Raw genomic sequence first — 18,809 nt, 5'->3', positions numbered from 1 at the left:
AATATTTTATATAGTGTGTATATATATATATATATATATATAGCTAAAAGCCATCAAAAATGAGATAATGATACTGAGTGAATGCTCCTGACACACAGTATACGTCCATCAAATACTTTTATTTCAAACTCGCTAAATTCCAGTCTCTGCCTGTTATTATTATTATTATTATTATATTTATTTCATGTTTCTTTATAGCAGGAATGACCTATTATGTTTCTGTTTTTGCTCTCTGATCACACTTGCAGAAACACAACCAAAACCAAACCAGGTTATTTACTTAATCATCAGTGCTTACCGCACCCATTTAGTTTTGTTTGTTACATGTATTAGCAATGTAATAAAAAAATAGAGTCAAAACAAAACTTACACATTTTCCACCTTTACAAAACACAATTAGCCAAGCCTACAAGGTGGACCCTTTGTGCCCTACATCAAAGTATCAAATACCTGTCTGTCTTGTTAAGAAATGACCCATGACCATCTGTGGTCGGAACATAAACAAATTAATCTTACGGACTTTCCCGAGTGTCCTTTGTCCTTGAACTACAATAGATTTCTCATATCATAGCAGGCTCACTGTGCAAACATAAAGAACAGATTTAAAACAAGGAAAGTTGAGAAACTAAGCGTATTTTATCAATGAAACGAGCCGTTGAGTGTGACGGTAAACTTCCAAGGTCCATTAAGCAAAACGATGCTACTGTTTATCTCAGAAATACCTTTATCCATTTTGAGTTTCTGTAATGTCAGACTTTAGGTTCAGTCTGTGTTATGGGTGCAAAGTCTGTACGGGAGATCCCGCTTATCTGGTGAGATGGATCTATAAAATGTTGCATAGCTGATGTAGGTGTGCATGATTTCTTGAAAATGGCACTACTGCGTAACCTAACCTGGCAGTCAAAAGGGGATTTCTGCAGCCGTGGCTCGATTCCAAGAAAAGGGGACCGTCATTTTGTCAGTTAATGGTTATACCAAAAAGGAAAAGACTTTGCAGGATTTGTGAAGCCAGGACAAAAAAATTAAAAATTAAAAAATTAAAAATTAAATCGGAATGGATGAATAAACGAAGGAGTAAGTAAATAAATTCCATTCCTTAAACTGATTTCCAGGGACATTTTAAAAAAGTTCTAAGGCACCTTAACTGTATGAATCATCTTTCAGTTTAATTTATATATTTATTCACTAAATGCAATTAGAAATTGATTACCAGCGAGTACCGGGGTTCAAGTGCTTTAAGGCATTTAAGCACATATGAAAAAAGACACAATGTAGTAGGCGTGTACCCACCTTAATCAATGATTTGCATTTTTTGCAAATCCAGGTCATTTACAATAGAAATATGTTTTTTAACGTTTGTGACTGTTATAGCATCAGATGTGGTCTGACCTCCTTAAAACTTTGCATGCTTGTTTAGGATCACCTGTCGGATGTACTCAGCAGGTTTCGTGAAGTTTTGAGTTTTCCTTTAGGCTTTATAGGATTTGGGGTAAATTTGGACAGGCCCCTTTTCTAAATGACCCCATTATAACTTCCCAAAGGGTAAAGTTCAACTTTTTTTTTTTTTTTTTTTTTGATAATTATTGATATTCAATTTCCAGAGAATCTTTCCGCACTGGTTTGGTTCAGATCAGGCGAAAAACCTAGACCTAGTTTGCAAAAGTAGGGTTTTCAAAAAATGCTAAATATCTGAACATTTTGCCATGGTGAATGATGAATCCGAGGCATGAGCTTTGTCCATTGTGAGCCAAAGATTCCAATGACATAAGACACTTAGATCTGCGACCAACGGTTTAGGAGTTATGAGCAATTTTCATAATATTAATGGCTGTAGTGCCCCCGTCAGGCCGATTGGGGCAAGCCTTGTTGTAGACGGTGTGAGTACTACCATCCAGGGGCGTTGCTAGGGTTAATCATCAAGATTTTTCTCTAGCCTCTAATGTTTTTGTATCACCCTATGATTTCCAAGGAATTCACAGAGTGTGTCAAAGTTTGAATGAATTAATCAAAAGCCGGTCATTATACATTACACTAGTACGCGATATGTACTAGCATCTGTAAATATTAAGCCGCAAAATACCATTTAAATATGAATCCTGCATGTTCTGCGTGTCTCTTTATGAATGAATGTTGCAGACGCACGCACGGTTTCCTTTACTACTACAGGTGCAGCTCGGAAAATTAGAATATCATGAAAAAGTTCTTTTTTTTTTTATTGTAACTTATTTTAAAAACTGAAACTTTCATATATTCTAGATTCATTACATGTAAAGTAAAATATTTCTAAAGTTTTTTTATTTTTTTTTTTTATTTTTTTAATTTGGATGATTAGAGCTTACAGCTCATGAAAGTCAAAAATCCAGTATCTCAAAATATTAGAATATTTCCTAAAATCAATCAAAAAACGGATTTGCAAAAATGAAGACTTCAAGTTTTTTTTAAAGTATGTTAATTTATGCACTCAGTACTTGGTTGGCAGCACATATTACAGCAAATGACTTGCTCCTAGCACAAATTACAGCATCAGTGAAGTGTGGCATGGAAGTGATCAGCCTGTGGCACTGGTGAGGCACTATTGAGACTTCAGATCGTCTGTATATTTTTGGATCAACTGTTTCTCATCTTTCTCTTGAAAATATCCCATAGATTCTTAGTGGGGTTCAGGTCAGGCATGTTGGCTGGCCTATAAAGCACAGTAATATCTTGGTCAGCACACCACTTGGAAGTGTTTTTTGCACTGTGGGCAGGTGCTAAAGTCCTGCTGGAAAAGGAAATCAGCATCTCCATAATGGTTGTCAGCAGATGGAAGCATAAAGTGCTCCAAAATCTCCTGGTAGACGGCTGCATTGACTTTGGACTTGAAAAATCAAATCAAATCATCACTGACTTCAGAAACTTCATACTGGACTTCAAGCAGCTTGGATTCTGTGCCTCTTCAGTCTTCCTCCAGACTCTGAGATCATGATTTCAACATGAAATGCTTTGGACCACTGAGCAACAGTCCAGTTCTTTTTCTCCATAGGCCAGGTAAGATGCTTCTGACATTGCTTCTGTTTCAGAAGTGGCTTAGTAGCCCTGTTCCTGAAGACGTCTGAGCGTGGTGACTCTTGATGCGCTGACTCCAGCTTCATTCTACTCCTTGTGAAGCTCTCCCAAGTGTCTGAATCAGCTTTACTTGACAGTATTATCAAGCTTGCGGTTATCCCTGTTGCTTGTGCACCTTTGCCTATCCAATTTCTTCCTTCCAGTCAACTTTGTATTTAATATGCTTTGATACAGCACTCTGTAAACAGCCACCCCTTTCAGTAATGATCTTCTGTCCAGATTGTCTTCTGGACCATTGCCAAGTCAGCAGTCTTCCCCATTAGTGTGGTTTCAAAGAACAAGAGACCTGGAATTTATATTGTAGGGATGGTTAATTAATGGAACTCAGATGTAAATATTCTAATATTTTGAGATACTGGATTTTTGACTTTCATGAGCTGTACACTCTAATTATCAAAATTAAAACAAACAAACAAAAAAAACCTTTTGAAATGTTTTACTTTACATGTAATGAATCTAGAATATATGAAAGATTCAGTTTTTTAAAATAAGTTACAATAAAAAAAATGAACTTTTTCATGATATTCTAATTTTTTGAGATGCACCTGTACACACATATTGATTTCAGATTTCAGGGTCTGCCATAAAAAATGCATGAACAGTATTTCCAGAACTGCTCTGAGAGTACTTTGTGAGTATTTCACTGTTTCATTTGAGTAAAACCAGTGTCATATGCTCACACAAATTTAAAAGTATTCACGGCAACCCATCAAAATTAAAGTTTGGTTTAGCCTGTAGACATTGTGCCAGAAATATATTACTATCATTCAGTAGACTGTACGCACCTACACTACTACTACTACTACTACTGTTGAAAAATTAATAAAACTTAATAAAACTTTGTTACAATATTTCTTCCATCTTTTACATTTTAATCATACATCCTCTTTATTTGCCAAAAATAATTTAATTTTAATAAATTATTACATTAGATAAATTAATATTTTATGCCTTTATTTGATAACCAGAAAATGTTAAATACACAACACAGAATTTCATAATTGAAATTGTTGTAGAAATAAATAAAAGTTTTTATGCATTCAAATAAATAGACATGCTAAAATAAATTTGGTAACAATAAAACACAAGGTGAGAAAAAAATAAAACATTTCATAGGGTCCTAAACATAACTTAACTTTTGATAAATTGACATTAAATTGTATGTTTCATTGTTTTAATTAATTAGACATGTTTTTTATTAATAAAATTGAATTTAACCATTACAATTGTTTTTGTTTTTTAAATTAAAACAGAAGAAAATGGGATTTGGTTAAAAAAACAAAACAAAACAAATATATGCAAATATATATTTGTTACAGTTGAAAATACATTTTCAAATGTATTATTTGTGTAATGTATCTTTGTAAAGTTGTAATTTAGTTATAATACTTTGATATGTTTGTTATTTGCAGTGATTACTATTTACTATTTTTCATAGTGTAACAACGTTGTTTTGTGCCATTGCTTTGGCGAAGTATCTGTCAAATGAACTGAAATCAAAAGCACAATATGACTTTGCTCACATGATCAGTTCATGATCCGATGTTTTTGGAGTATCAAAAGATGGGTGAGTCAGGTCATCGATCTTTTGTCTTTGTTCAATTTGCACACTGAACATGGGTTAACTTGGAGCTCTTATTTTTAAACTCTCAAAGTGCATCAGATTAATGAATTTAACTTTAAAATATATCAAATTTTCTCCCGGAGGGCCTGGCCCCGGACCTCCCCAGAAGGGTCCAGGTTCACCCATCTGTGTTTAACCAAATCTTACATAAGTACGATGTGAGCTCCCATCCACCACCACTAGCCCCTGTTATTTTTTCAAATCCTAGAAATGCCCCTGCTACCATTCCTCAAAGTTTTAAGTCTCTGCGATTTACGGTTTGGTCTGCACAATCAGTTTTACGTAGAGATTGCTGATCCTTGGCCGTTCTAACAGTTACAACAGGGTTTGAGTGCTATGCGCTTGAACCTCTAATAATACAACACTACAGGGCTGTTAGTAGTCAAATTAAATCACTATCTTTGGCACACAAGCTGCATCTGAAGTGGCATTTAGATGTATTTGCACAGAATATACAGTGGGTACGGAAAGTATTCAGACCCCCTTAAATTTTTCACTCTTTGTTATATTGCAGCCATTTGCTAAAATCATTTAAGTTCATTTTTTTTCCTCATTAATGTACACACAGCACCCCATACTGACAGAAAAACACAGAATTGTTGACATTTTTGCAGATTTATTAAAAAAGAAAAACTGAAATATCACATGGTCCTAAGTATTCAGACCCTTTGCTCAGTATTTAGTAGAAGCACCCTTTTGATCTCATACAGCCATGAGTCTTTTTGGGAAAGATGCAACAAGTTTTTCTCACCTGGATTTGGGGATCCTCTGCCATTCCTCCTTGCAGATCCTCTCCAGTTCTGTCAGGTTGGGTGGTAAACGTTGGTGGACAGCCATTTTTAGGTCTCTCCAGAGATGCTCAATTGGGTTTAAGTCAGGGCTCCGACTGGGCCATTCAAGAACAGTCACGGAGTTGTTGTGAAGCCACTCCTTCGTTATTTTAGCTGTGTGCTTAGGGTCATTGTCTTGTTGGAAAGTAAACCTTCGGCCCAGTCTGAGGTCCTGAGCACTCTGGAGAAGGTTTTCGTCCAGGATGTCCCTGTACTTGGCCGCATTCATCTTTCCCCCGATTGCAAACCAGTCGTCCTGTCCCTGCAGCTGAAAAACACCCCCACAGCATGATGCTGCCACCACCATGCTTCACTGTTGGGACTGTATTGGACAGGTGATGAGCAGTGCCTGGTTTTCTCCACACATACCACTTAGAATTAAGGCCAAAAAGTTCTATCTTGGTCTCATCAAACCAGAGAATCTTATTTCTCACCATCTTGGAGTCCTTCAGGTGTTTTTTTAGTAAACTCCATGTGGGCTTTCATGTGTCTTGCACTGAGGAGAGGCTTCCGTCGGGCCACTCTGCCATAAAGCCCCGACTGGTGGAGGGCTGCAGTGATGGTTGACTTTCTACAACTTTCTCCCATCTCCCAACTGCATCTCTGGAGCTCAGCCACAGTTATCTTTGGGTTCTTCTTTACCTCTCTCACCAAGGCTCTTCTCCCCCGATAGCTCAGTTTGGCCGGACGGCCAGCTCTAGGAAGGGTACTGGTCGTCCCAAACGTCTTCCATTTAAGGATTATGGAGGCCACTGTGCTCTTAGGAACCTTAAGTGCAGCAGAAATTTTTTTGTAACCTTGGCCAGATCTGTGCCTTGCCACAATTCTGTCTCTGAGCTCTTCAGGCAGTTCCTTTGACCTCATGATTCTCATTTGCTCGGACATGCACTGTGAGCTGTAAGGTCTTATATAGACAGGTGTGTGGCTTTCCTAATCAAGTCCAATCAGTATAATCAAACACAGCTGGACTCAAATGAAGGTGTAGAATCATCTCAAGGATGATCAGAAGAAATGGACAGCACCTGAGTTAAATATATGAGTGTCACAGCAAAGGGTCTGAATACTTAGGACCATGTGATTATTTCAGTTTTTCTTTTTTAATAAATCTGCAAAAATTCTGTGTTTTTCTGTCAATATGGGGGGGCTGTGTGTACATTGAGGAAAAAAAATGAACTTAAATGATTTTAGCAAATGGCTGCAATATAACAAAGAGTGAAAATTCTGAATACTTTCCGTACCCACTGTATATAACAGCTGATTCATTCAGGAATTAAGCAAATGACTTGCTGATTTCGGAGAGACGTACTCTAAGTACTGGCACCCACTTCAAGCACTGGAGGGAACTAATTAATAAATCATGCCTACGATTGCATGTCATGTGCGGGGCTCCGTACTATTGAATAGAAGCGAATTTAATTATTTACGAGAGTAAATTACATACAATCAATGCAAAGACTCAAATAGACACAAATTGGGTCGTCGCGCAAGCCAATCAGCGAAGAGCTTATTGACATGTCTGGTTGTATCAGAAAATGGAGAAGAGCATGACCAAAAGCAAAGCGAATATTTGCATCGTATTACTCGCTCTAATTTTTTTGCATCATTCGCGTGAATAAAAACATTTCACGAGTAATCTAGAGCGAATGCTTTTCGCGTCACTCGCGCAAAAAAAAAACCACCCATGAGTAAGGTGATGCGAATGTTCTTTGCTTTTGTTGTGCACACACCATCATACTGTTTCTGCCATAAAAAGATATGCGAAAAATAGTAATAGTTGTACACTACATTTTCTTATTGAATCATTGATTCATAATGACAATATCAACCTGACTTAATGACAAAAACGTACCTCTAGGTACTTTTTCGCAAGGCGCGAAATACGTACCGCCGTGTACGTTTCGTGACATATTCGATGTGAAATGTACACTGAGTGGCTAAAAGATTGTTCGGTTTGTGAACGTATAGATGAAGGTACATATGCTACGTTTTATGTGATGTTTGTTTTGTACGTGTCACTGCAGTTCTGACTTGAAATGTCAATTGACAACTTAACAAGATTGTTAAGTCTGGAAAACGAAACATATGGAGCTGTAGTTATAACTGTGTATGAAAACGATTACAAGCGCTCGCTGTTTTTCCACCTGTAGTGTTAAATTCTGTTGGAAATATGATATGTACTTGGTACATATTACATCTCGCAAAAACGTTCCCACGGGTATGTTTTCATCATGAGATCAGGTAGGATAATATTGTGGCTAAAATGTACATCACTTAATATTACCTTGAACATACTGTTAATATTATTTATTTTCTACATACCCTTTACATAAAGTATAAAATAGTGATCTTAAAAAGAGGACAAGTGAGCGTCTGGCTCAAGCTTGCACCTGTAGACGAACATTTAAAAACTGGACTGTTTGACCTAAAATCGTAAGGATGACTATGTATAAGAGCAAAAACAATGCTTTTGTAATATAAAATGGCATGTAACTTACTAGTAATTGTGTGAGGTTTGCGTCTACGTGACACCGAGAGACATTAAAATGCTTCAGAGCACCAACGATAAGAATCAAACCTGATTTCTGCGGTGAGTTTATCTTGTACGGATTCCAGACAGATCTGGCAACTGTGCAACCCGACTGCGGGAAGAGGCTTTTTTTTTCCATTGAAGGGAAGTAAATTGAGCCTCTAGTATAAACAAGGGTTTTGGGTTGTGGGCGAGCCTATACAAGGACGATGAATCTTTGCCATTCATCATGAGCACAAAGAGTTGAACCTGCAAGTGAACAGAACGTTTTGTTATTAGAGCCTCTTGCACGTTAAACAACTTTCGCCAATTACTAACCGCAAATATTTCATAATTGCCATTCTGAAATTATGACAAGTCTATATCTGCTGATTGAGAACATCATTTTCAAATCTACGTCTGTTCTCGGTGTACATGAAAGCCAAGTATTTTACCAGTAGATGATATAATATAAATACACTATCATATAAATACAGATGAAAGAAAATAAAATGTTACAGAAGATAATTATTGTATAACTACTTTGCTAGAAATACTAACCGAGGAATTTTAAGGTCAAGTGTTTTAAGGTAATTATTTTTGATCAAAATAATTATTTTTATTAAAAAATAATGAAAATGTAGTTCATTAATACACTGCTTCAATACACATTTTCTATGTTGAGCATTTTAAAATTTCTAAAATTCATTTTGACATTCTGTGGGTGGCCTGAAGTAAAAATTAAAAAAATGAAGGTAAAAAAAGAAAATAAAGAAAGAAATCATTTTGAATGCATGTTATTTGGTGAAGCCAACAGGATAAAACATGAATGAATGAATGAATGAATGAATAAATAAATAAGTAGCAGCTCTGTCAAGGGAATAAGTCTAAAATATAATAAACTAAGGTTTCATTTTTACATAATCTAATCTAATCTAATAATGTTACTGTTTATAAATAAATAATAAAATTAAAATAAAATGTAATAAAAAGAATTACAAATAAAATAAATTATATTATATATATATATATATAATATATATATAAACTTTCTACTGTTTATAAATAAATAAAAATAAATCAAACAATTTTATCATTTTTAGGAATCTATATATTATTTTAAAGTAATTTATGCATGAATATATAACAAACTGAACAATACTGTGTATATGTACGTATGTATGTGCATATATATATATATATATATATATATATATATAAAAAACAGAAAAAAGTATATTATATTATACTATTTGCTTATTTATTAATACACAGTAAAAATAATTTATGAATAAATAAATTAATAAATAACAATGAACAATACAGTAAAAAGTATATTATAACATGTTATTTATTTATTTATAAACAGTAATTTATGAATGAATGAATGAATATATAAATAAGAATGCACAATACTGTATATATATTATTATTTTTTTAAATAAAAGTAAAAAATATAGTATATTATATTAAATTATTTATTTCTGAACAGTAAACAGTAATTTATGAAATAAATAAATAAATTATATTATATTATATTAAACAAACAAACAAACAACAATTGAGCAACTGTGTCAAGGTAATAAGTCTAAAATATCAGAAACTGAGGTTTCATTTTTACTTGTAATATATCAATTACTTTATACCATTTATAAATAAATATATAATATAAATAAGACACTGAGAATATTAATTCCATTTTAAATATAAAATAAAAAATGTAAAAAACCTTCAACCTTCAATAGTGGTGTTGTAACATAAGCAAAAGATGAAGAAAAAGATGAGAACTTCTGACTAGCCTTCAATTACTCTTCATTGTCTGTAATTTTTTCATCACATCCTTATCAGACAAAGCAGCTTGATTACTTCTGGACCTGATGAAGTTACTGCAGCCCAGGTGGAAATAAGCCATCGTACAGGAAGTGACACGGCATGTGGCCTGTTCCCTGACAATCTTGAAGTAATGACTAAAAACTGAATGCAGCTGTAGTTAGAAATCAAACTGCTTGAACTCAGTAGAGGATCAGAGTGGTCTGTTCCTCTCTTCACGCTTCATTAGGGCTCAAGAGATTCACTCATATCACAGCACAGAATGAAGACCTGGCTGTGTGTGGAGCTACAGTCCTTGAGGAACTTTTAATTGAGCAGGATTTCGAGATATAGGCCTTTTCTTTTTTTAAACAGACTTTAGTTCTGCGTAATTAACACATATCTGAGGCCTTCAGACATTTTGCTGGCTGTATTCCATGCATATATTTAGCATCCACATGTAGCTGCACGCCTGAAATATAACACTACCAGTATTGCCAAAACACTGGCCATTTCTGTGCATAAGAATATTACAATTCACACTTCAGCTACTCTGAACAGGTTAGAAGTTCACAGAAAATATGTCTTTATTTATTGTTGGTATAAAACACATTTATACAGCAGAGAGATGTAGAATAGAATAAAAATCTGTAAAAGAATAATTCATGCACAAAAGCATAGACAACGCTATTAAAAAAAATACTGTTACATAATAGTCTTCCAACAGCATTCATTACTTACCTGTCGGCAACAGCAGGTACATGTTCATGCAACTTCTATGTTGGGTTAAACCCAAAAAACATGATCACATTAGTGGTGCTGTCAATCAAACTTTGGTTTGGTGAGAATTTGCCAGCTCTGATATTAAGTACGTTTCTTTCATAAGAGTTAATATGTCACATGAGAGGGTCATAAAAGTATCATTGTCATAAGCGTTATGACTATATAATTGGTATAATATCACATTGGATATCAATATGCGCGTGTTTATATGGCTACTCAGATACTGCATTGACTGGCCAGGTATGTGTATGCAGATAAGAGCAGTTGCAGAACTAAGCGCAGTTTTTTTTAAACTGGGTTTTAAATGTTTTATTTTATTTTGTAAGTTTAAAATAAATACAATTTCATTTCATTTATTTTAATTTTTGAATCCACTCAAACGTCAGTGTGGACACTTAAGCAATTGTGAATTCAGTGCAGACCTTCATGCACTTTTATTTAAAAAAAAAAAAAAGTTTTAAATACTGTTTTATTTTATTTTATTTTTGAATCCAGTCAAACATCAGTGTGGACACTTCAGCAGTTGTGAATTTAATGCAGACCTACATGTACTTAAAAAAAAACAACAACAACAACTAAATACTATTTTATTTTATTTAGTTTTATTATTATAATCCACTTAAACATTAGTGTGGACACTTAAGCAATTGTGAATTCAGTGCAGACCTGCATGCATTTTAAAAAAGGGTTTTAAATATTATTTTTGCTTGATTTTATTTTATTTTATTTTATTGCAGAGCTGCACGTAGCTCAGTGCAGACACTTCTGAATAAAAGGCAAATGAAATCTAACAATGAGCTAATTCACACTAGAATTATCACTTAGAGGAACTTGAGCAACATCTGATTTGTCCCAAAGCTATGTACATGTGCAACCTGTTCCCTCCGGCTATGAATGACATCCGCTAATACGACTTTCACCGCATTTGTTCTCATGAGGCAGTGACACTGATAAGCACATTTCAGAAGCTCACACAACATGTCAAAACTTCCCTCCAGTTCAGACAGTTCAGATGATAAATCTCTTGGCAGTCGCCACCATTTCCAGTTAACAAAAGAAGGTGAAAGGGCTCTTTTATTAGGGATGGATTTACAGGAAACGGTTGCCTTAAAACATAAAGAAAGTGAAAGTTTAAGAAGAACCGTATAAAAGGTGTGCAAGCAGCGGTGAGGCACATATCTGCTGAGCACAGGTGAACGACACATACAGAGGGACAAAATGACGTTCTCTAATTCTTTGACAATATGGACAGGTGCTCTGCTTATATTGAGTGTCAGTCTATGGAGCTGTACAACAGGTGAGTTATATGCAATCAGTTCTGAAATTTAAAATGTAACTTAAAATTTTTTTATAGTGTTTTATTGTACAATATGTTAAAAATATTCTTGAATAAAATTTACTTTACTTTGTGTAAATATGATCTTTTTTTTAAATGATTGTTTTTAGATGAGATTGTTGATGTTGGTTATGGTTAACATTCTGTGCACTGTTTAACTATCACAGCTGATGATGCAGTGGATTGTTGTTTAACCACCAGCGACCGGCACATCCCGAAAAAGGTGGTGACATCCTTCACCATTCAGACGGGTGATGGACCTTGCAATATTCCTGCCACTATGTAAGTCGTATTACACGCATTTCAAAATGCCTCTAAAGTACTACAGATTTCAAGGTGTATTTGAGTTTGCATATTTAAATATGAATGAATTTCCACAGATTTGTCACAAGGAAAGGCTTGAAGCTCTGTGCACCATTTCCAAGTGAGAATAACTGGGTGAGCAAACTGATCGACCACATACTAGCAGGACCCGTAAAATCCCCCCCAAAAAAACCTAAAGGTATGTATTTGTAGGTATTTCATGATCAATTCTTGGTGCTTAAATAATATGAATGTACATGTATGTTATTATTTCTGTCTGCATAACATAAGATAACATAAGATAACATTTAGAACACAAAACCTAGCAACATCATATAACGCTTCAAACACAACATAACATTTAGACGAGATAATGTAACAACACTTACAACATAATGTAACACAACAAAAATAATATAACATTTAGAAAACAACATTTTGAACAATGTCACAGTAAAATTTAGAAAATAATATAAAAAAACAACACAACACCATAACATAACGTAACAACATTTAGAACACAACACCACAGCATAACATAACAAACATAACATAATGTAACATGATATAACACAACGTAAACAGCGTAACATAACGTAACATAATGTAACATAACGTAACATTTAGAACACAACACCGTAACATAACATTTAGAGCACAATACCATAACATAACATAACATAATATAACATAACGTAACACAGCATAACGTAACGCAATGTAATGTAACATAACGTAATGCAACATTTAGAACGCAACACCATACTGTAATGTAGTATAATATAACATAACATTTAGAACACAAAAACATAAGATAAAATAACATAATGTAACGTAACAACATTTAGAGCACAACACCATAACATAACGTAACGTAACGTAACAACAACATAACATAACATATCATAACATAACATAACATAACATAACATAAAGTAAGATTTAGAACACAACACCATAACATAACAACATAACATATAACATAACATAACATAACATAACATAACATAACATAACATAACATAACATAACATAACGTTTAGAACACAACACCATAACAACATAACAACATAACATAAAATAAAATATAACATAACATCATAACATAACATAAAGTAAGATTTAGAACACAACACCATAACTTAACAACATAACATAGCATAACATAACATAACATAGCATAGCATAGCATAGCGTAACATAACATAACATATAACAGGATTATTTTCTCTCTTTTCTTACAGGAAAAAAGCAGAGACAGCAGTAAATGACACCATCACAGATCATGCAGGTCCAGCCTGCTCTCGCATTATACATGAATGAATGGGACTGATCCTGGAAAAGACAGCTGAAATTACTTAACCTTAATAGTAAATACTCTTTCTCAGGTTTACTACATGTGAAATACTCTAGTAGAGCAGGTCAAGTGTGAATCTATTATCGCTGGAATAAGCTTCACAAGATATGAGCTATTTTTGAAATGTGAACCCTTCCCCCACTGGTCTACATGAAGAGATTTTAAGCTAACTAATTTTAATTTCCATCACTTATTGAGTTTGTTACTGTTTCCTGAGCCAAATAAATGATTTTTTCTATGTCTTCACTTTGTATTTTTTAATTAAAATAAAATATTTTACATTTTAAATATGCCATTTGTGTGCATGATTTTTTTTCAGTTCAAGTTCTGTAAATCTGAAATAAATTATTGTTGCAGTAGCTACAGGGATCATATCCAGCAGATGTTCTATATCTTATGCTAATGTCGTGATTGTAAAGAGGTCCTGACTTTGACACATGCGCTGCATCTAAAGTAATACGCAGCATACAGTTTAAGCTTAAGCTTAAGCCAAGTGCCCTTTAAAATGGTTATTTGTGTAGGAAGCATTTAACCTCTAGACTACAATGAATGAGTATTCAAGCCTGTTTGACTATCTCTAATCTCTGTGTAGTGCTACCAATGATTATGCAACATTTCTAAATAATACGCTGCACAATAAAGCAGTGCATCATCTGGTCATGCCCAGACTGCAATAGGAACACTCCCCCTACAGGAAAATAAAGGAAATTCGAGTCAATTTAAATTTGTTGAGATTAAAACCATGAAAAAGTACAACATTTTAACAATTATATGACTAATCTATGTTCAGAATAATTGTCATATCAGCTCTGTGCATGTAGTAGGTGAACATTGACAATGAACATTGTATTTTATATTGCTGTCATTGTCATTCCGTCAGCTGGGCAGTAATCCAGACCGTTGCTCTCAGCTGTGAGATCAAACTGCAGTTGATTCCAGTTTTCTGAAGGATTAGGAAAAAGTTTTACCCCGTGGACAGCGACACTGTACACACAAACACATATACAAATGTACACAAATGTACACAGAAACCCACAATCCAGATGCCCCAGACTTTTTTGCAGCCCATCCAGCATAGAATGCACTGATCACTGAAGTGAAAAATCATAGCAATCTTTAGACAGCCAGACATGTGACAAAACTTGATAGACAGGTATATAGACAGACAGAATGTCAGAAGGATAGACAGATGATATATTGAATGATAGAATGAATGACAGAATGACAGATAGATAGATAGATAGATAGATAGATAGATACATAGAGAACGATTGATAGAATGAAAGATAGATAGAGAACGATTGATAGAATGATAGATAGATAGATAGACAGACAGACAGTGTCAGAAGGACAGATAGATGATAGATTGAACGACAGAAGGAATGACAGAATGATAGAAAGATAGATAGATAGATAGACAGACAGAATGATAGATAGCTAGATAGACAGAATGTCAGAAGGATAGATTGATTATTGATTGAAAGATAGAATGAATGACAGAACGACAGAATGATAGAAAGATAGATAGATATAGAATGATAGACAGATAGATAGATAGATAGAGAACGATTGATAGAATGATAGATAGATTTATAAATAGACAGACAGACAGACAGTGTCAGAAGGATAGATAGATGATAGATTGAATAATAAAATGAATGACAGAACAACAGAATGATAGATAGATAGATAGATATAGAACGATCTGTAGAATGATAGAACGATAGATAGACAATGTCAGAATAGATAGATCATAGATTGAACGACAGAATTAACGATAGAATGAATGATAGAATGAATGACAGAATGATAGATAGATAGATAGATAGAGAATGACTGATAGAATTAAAGATAGAACGATAGAACGATATAGACAGACAGAATGTCAAAAGAATGGATAGATCATAGAATGAATGACAGAATGATAGATAGATAGATAGATAGATGATAGAGAACGATTGATAGAATGAAAGAGAACAATAGATAGACAGACAAAATGTCAGAAGGATAGATGATAGATCGAACGATAGAATGAATGACAGGATGACAGAACGATAGATTAATAGATAGATAGACAGACAGATAGACACACAGATAGATAGATAGATAGATAGATAGATAGATAGATAGATAGATAGATAGATACTTTTGTATATAATCATTTATAAAATATTAGGATTGGTCTTTATATGTTAAATATAAACTGATGTTTTTCATATACTAAAATGACTCCAAACAGGCTGTGTGTCTACCACAGTACCTCCTACTTTATATTCTTTTCTTTATGGGGTTCCATTTGTGCCAAAAAAGAGGCGACTGCTTTGTGCTTTGTACTACACATTTGTCTTTGTCTACAGTTATTGCCTAATTATTCAGGTGAATCAGTATATGTTGACGTGCATGTTGTCTGTTGACGTCGTCTTAATCTGTCGTCCTGTCGTCTTTTTCTCTGTTTTTTTTTACTGTTGTCCTAACTGTCATTTTGTTCTGTCGACCTGTTCTGTCATCCTTACTGTCGTCTTGTTCTGTCGTCCTGTTCTGTCATCCTTACTGTCTTATTCTGTCATTCTTACTGTCGTCCTGTTCTGTCGTCCTAACTGTCGTCTTATTCTGTCATCCTAACTGTCGTCTTGTTCTGTCGTCCTTACTGTCTTATTCTGTCATGTTTACTGTCGTCCTGTTCTGTCGTCCTAACTGTCGTCCTGTTCTGTCGTCCTTACTGTCGTCTTGTTCTGTCGTCTTGTTCTGTCGTCTTATTCTGTCATCCTAACTGTCGTCTTGTTCTGTCGTCCTTACTGTCTTATTCTGTCATGTTTACTGTCGTCCTGTTCTGTCGTCCTAACTGTCGTCTTATTCTGTCATCCTAACTGTCGTCTTGTTCTGTCGTCCTTTCTGTCTTATTCTGTCATGTTTACTGTCGTCCTGTTCTGTCGTCTTATTCTGTCATCCTAACTGTCGTCCTGTTCTGTCGTCCTTACTGTTGTCTTGTTCTGTCGTCTTATTCTGTCATCCTAACTGTCGTCTTGTTCTGTCGTCTTATTCTGTCATCCTAACTGTCGTCTTGTTCTGTCGTCCTTTCTGTCTTATTCTGTCATGTTTACTGTCGTCCTGTTCTGTCGTCTTATTCTGTCATCCTAACTGTCGTCCTGTTCTGTCGTCCTTACTGTTGTCTTGTTCTGTCGTCTTGTTCTGTCGTCTTATTCTGTCATCCTAACTGTCGTCTTGTTCTGTCGTCCTTACTGTCTTATTCTGTCATTCTTACTGTCGTCCTGTTCTGTCGTCCTTACTGTCGTCTTGTTCTGTCGTCTTGTTCTGTCGTCTTATTCTGTCATCCTAACTGTCGTCCTGTTCTGTCGTCCTTACTGTCTTATTCTGTCATTCTTACTGTCGTCCTGTTCTGTCGTCCTAACTGTCGTCTTATTCTGTCATCCTAACTGTCGTCTTGTTCTGTCGTCCTTACTGTCTTATTCTGTCATGTTTACTGTCGTCCTGTTCTGTCGTCTTATTCTGTCGTCCTAACTGTCGTCCTGTTCTGTCGTCCTTACTGTTGTCTTGTTCTGTCGTCTTGTTCTGTCGTCTTATTCTGTCATCCTAACTGTCGTCTTGTTCTGTTGTCCTTACTGTCTTATTCTGTCATTCTTACTGTCGTCCTGTTCTGTCGTCCTTACTGTCGTCTTATTCTGTCATTCTTACTGTCGTCCTGTTCACAACGGTCAAGTGAGCCGCCATCTGGATTTGCTACACGTCTATTAGTGGAATTACGGTAAGGAGACAAGAGGCGGCCAAAAAGCTGACGAACATCTATATTTCAGCGGTTAAAATTTAAATGTGCTAGAAAACAGGGAAAAAGTATTTACAAAAGGTATATATATATATTGTTCATTATAGAAGATACAATTACATTACTTTCGAATACATTATACTGTAAAGTTTTCTAAGACAGTAATAAGAAACTTTTAATAAGAAATTTTAATAATGCATGTAGAAAAAAAAGAGCAAACATTCAGTGTTAGAATGTATTTTAACGAACTTTATTTTTTCAGAAAACTTTACAGTATAATGTATTCGAAAGTAATATAATTGTATCTTCTATAATGAACAATATATATATACGTTTTGTAAATACTTTTTCCCTGTTTTCTAGCACATTTAAATTTTAACGGCTGAAATATAGATGTTCGTCAGCTTTTTGGCCGCTTCTTGTCTCCGTACCGTAATTCCACGAATAGACGTGCAGCAAATCCAGATGGCGGCTCACTTGACCGCGGTGAACAGGACGACAGTTAGGATGACAGAACAGGACGACAGTAAGAATGACAGAATAAGACGACAGAACAAGACGACAGTTAGGACGACAGAACAAGACGACAGAACAAGATGACATTAAGGATGACAGAACAGGTCGACAGAACAAAATGACAGGACAACAGTAAAAAAAAACAGAGAAAAAGACGACAGGACGACAGATTAAGACGACGTCAACAGACAACATGCACGTCAACATATACTGATTTACCTGAATAATTAGGCAATAACTGTAGACAAACACAAATGTGTAGTACAAAGCACAAAGCAGTCGCCTCTTTTTTGGCACAAATGGAACCCCATATTTCTTCTCTATTTCCTATGAAGGCATCCATCCACCAGGTTTCTCTGTGAAATATTAACATGTTGCTTGCAAAGGTGATTCACCTCTGGAACACAATTTAGCTTCTCATTTTTAAGTTCTTTTCAGGAGCAGCAAGATCATCTGGTGGAAAACATAGTATGGTGAAAACACTGACCTAAGGTAACCTGGACTGAGTCAAAATCAGTCTTTTGTTTTGTTTGGAAACATGTCAAGTATTGCTCTGAGAACACATTAGATCAAACTCAAAGGTGGATAAATTCAAAGCTGACAGAAAAATCCAAGCTTTCTAAACTTTTGATTATGAAATAAATGCCAGCTAAAACAGCTGAAACCCTCATATGCAGTTGCACGTAAGTATTTATATTTTTAAAGTATATTATTCACGTAATAAGTGCTCTTTTGAACAATGTGCTGAAGTGTACTTCTTTTTTTCACAAGGGCATACATACTTGTAGTGCTTAGTATAAGTAAGCGGACTGGGATTCAGCCCAGGTCTCTGGCCCAGTGTGCTGCATTAGCACACATG

At 34.9% G+C, this 18,809-nt stretch overlaps 1 protein-coding gene across 1 annotated transcript; it reads left to right on the top strand.

Moving 5' to 3' along the window:
• The first annotated feature begins 11,706 nt into the window (after nucleotides 1-11,706).
• On the top strand, nucleotides 11,707-13,922 carry ccl19b (chemokine (C-C motif) ligand 19b). Its single transcript, XM_051121239.1, has 4 exons — nucleotides 11,707-11,954; nucleotides 12,161-12,275; nucleotides 12,374-12,495; nucleotides 13,541-13,922. Exons 1-4 carry the CDS (start codon nucleotides 11,876-11,878, stop codon nucleotides 13,561-13,563), a joined length of 339 nt encoding a protein of 112 aa, XP_050977196.1. The 5' UTR covers nucleotides 11,707-11,875; the 3' UTR covers nucleotides 13,564-13,922.
• Nucleotides 13,923-18,809: the final 4,887 nt, after the last annotated feature.

Source organism: Labeo rohita, chromosome 10 (assembly GCF_022985175.1).
Source record: "Labeo rohita strain BAU-BD-2019 chromosome 10, IGBB_LRoh.1.0, whole genome shotgun sequence".
Taxonomy (NCBI): domain Eukaryota; kingdom Metazoa; phylum Chordata; class Actinopteri; order Cypriniformes; family Cyprinidae; genus Labeo; species Labeo rohita.
This window is presented reverse-complemented; position numbering and strand designations above follow the sequence as displayed.

What these genes read in the sequence shown, in the direction of transcription:
- ccl19b (XM_051121239.1), top strand. Translation starts at nt 11,876, where the DNA reads ATGACGTTCTCTAATTCTTTGACAATATGGACAGGTGCTCTGCTTATA. An exon ending in TCTATGGAGCTGTACAACAG is followed by an intron (nt 11,955 to 12,160) that starts GTGAGTTATATG and finishes TAACTATCACAG; the next exon opens with CTGATGATGCAGTGGATTGT. An exon ending in CCCCCCAAAAAAACCTAAAG is followed by an intron (nt 12,496 to 13,540) that starts GTATGTATTTGT and finishes CTTTTCTTACAG; the next exon opens with GAAAAAAGCAGAGACAGCAG.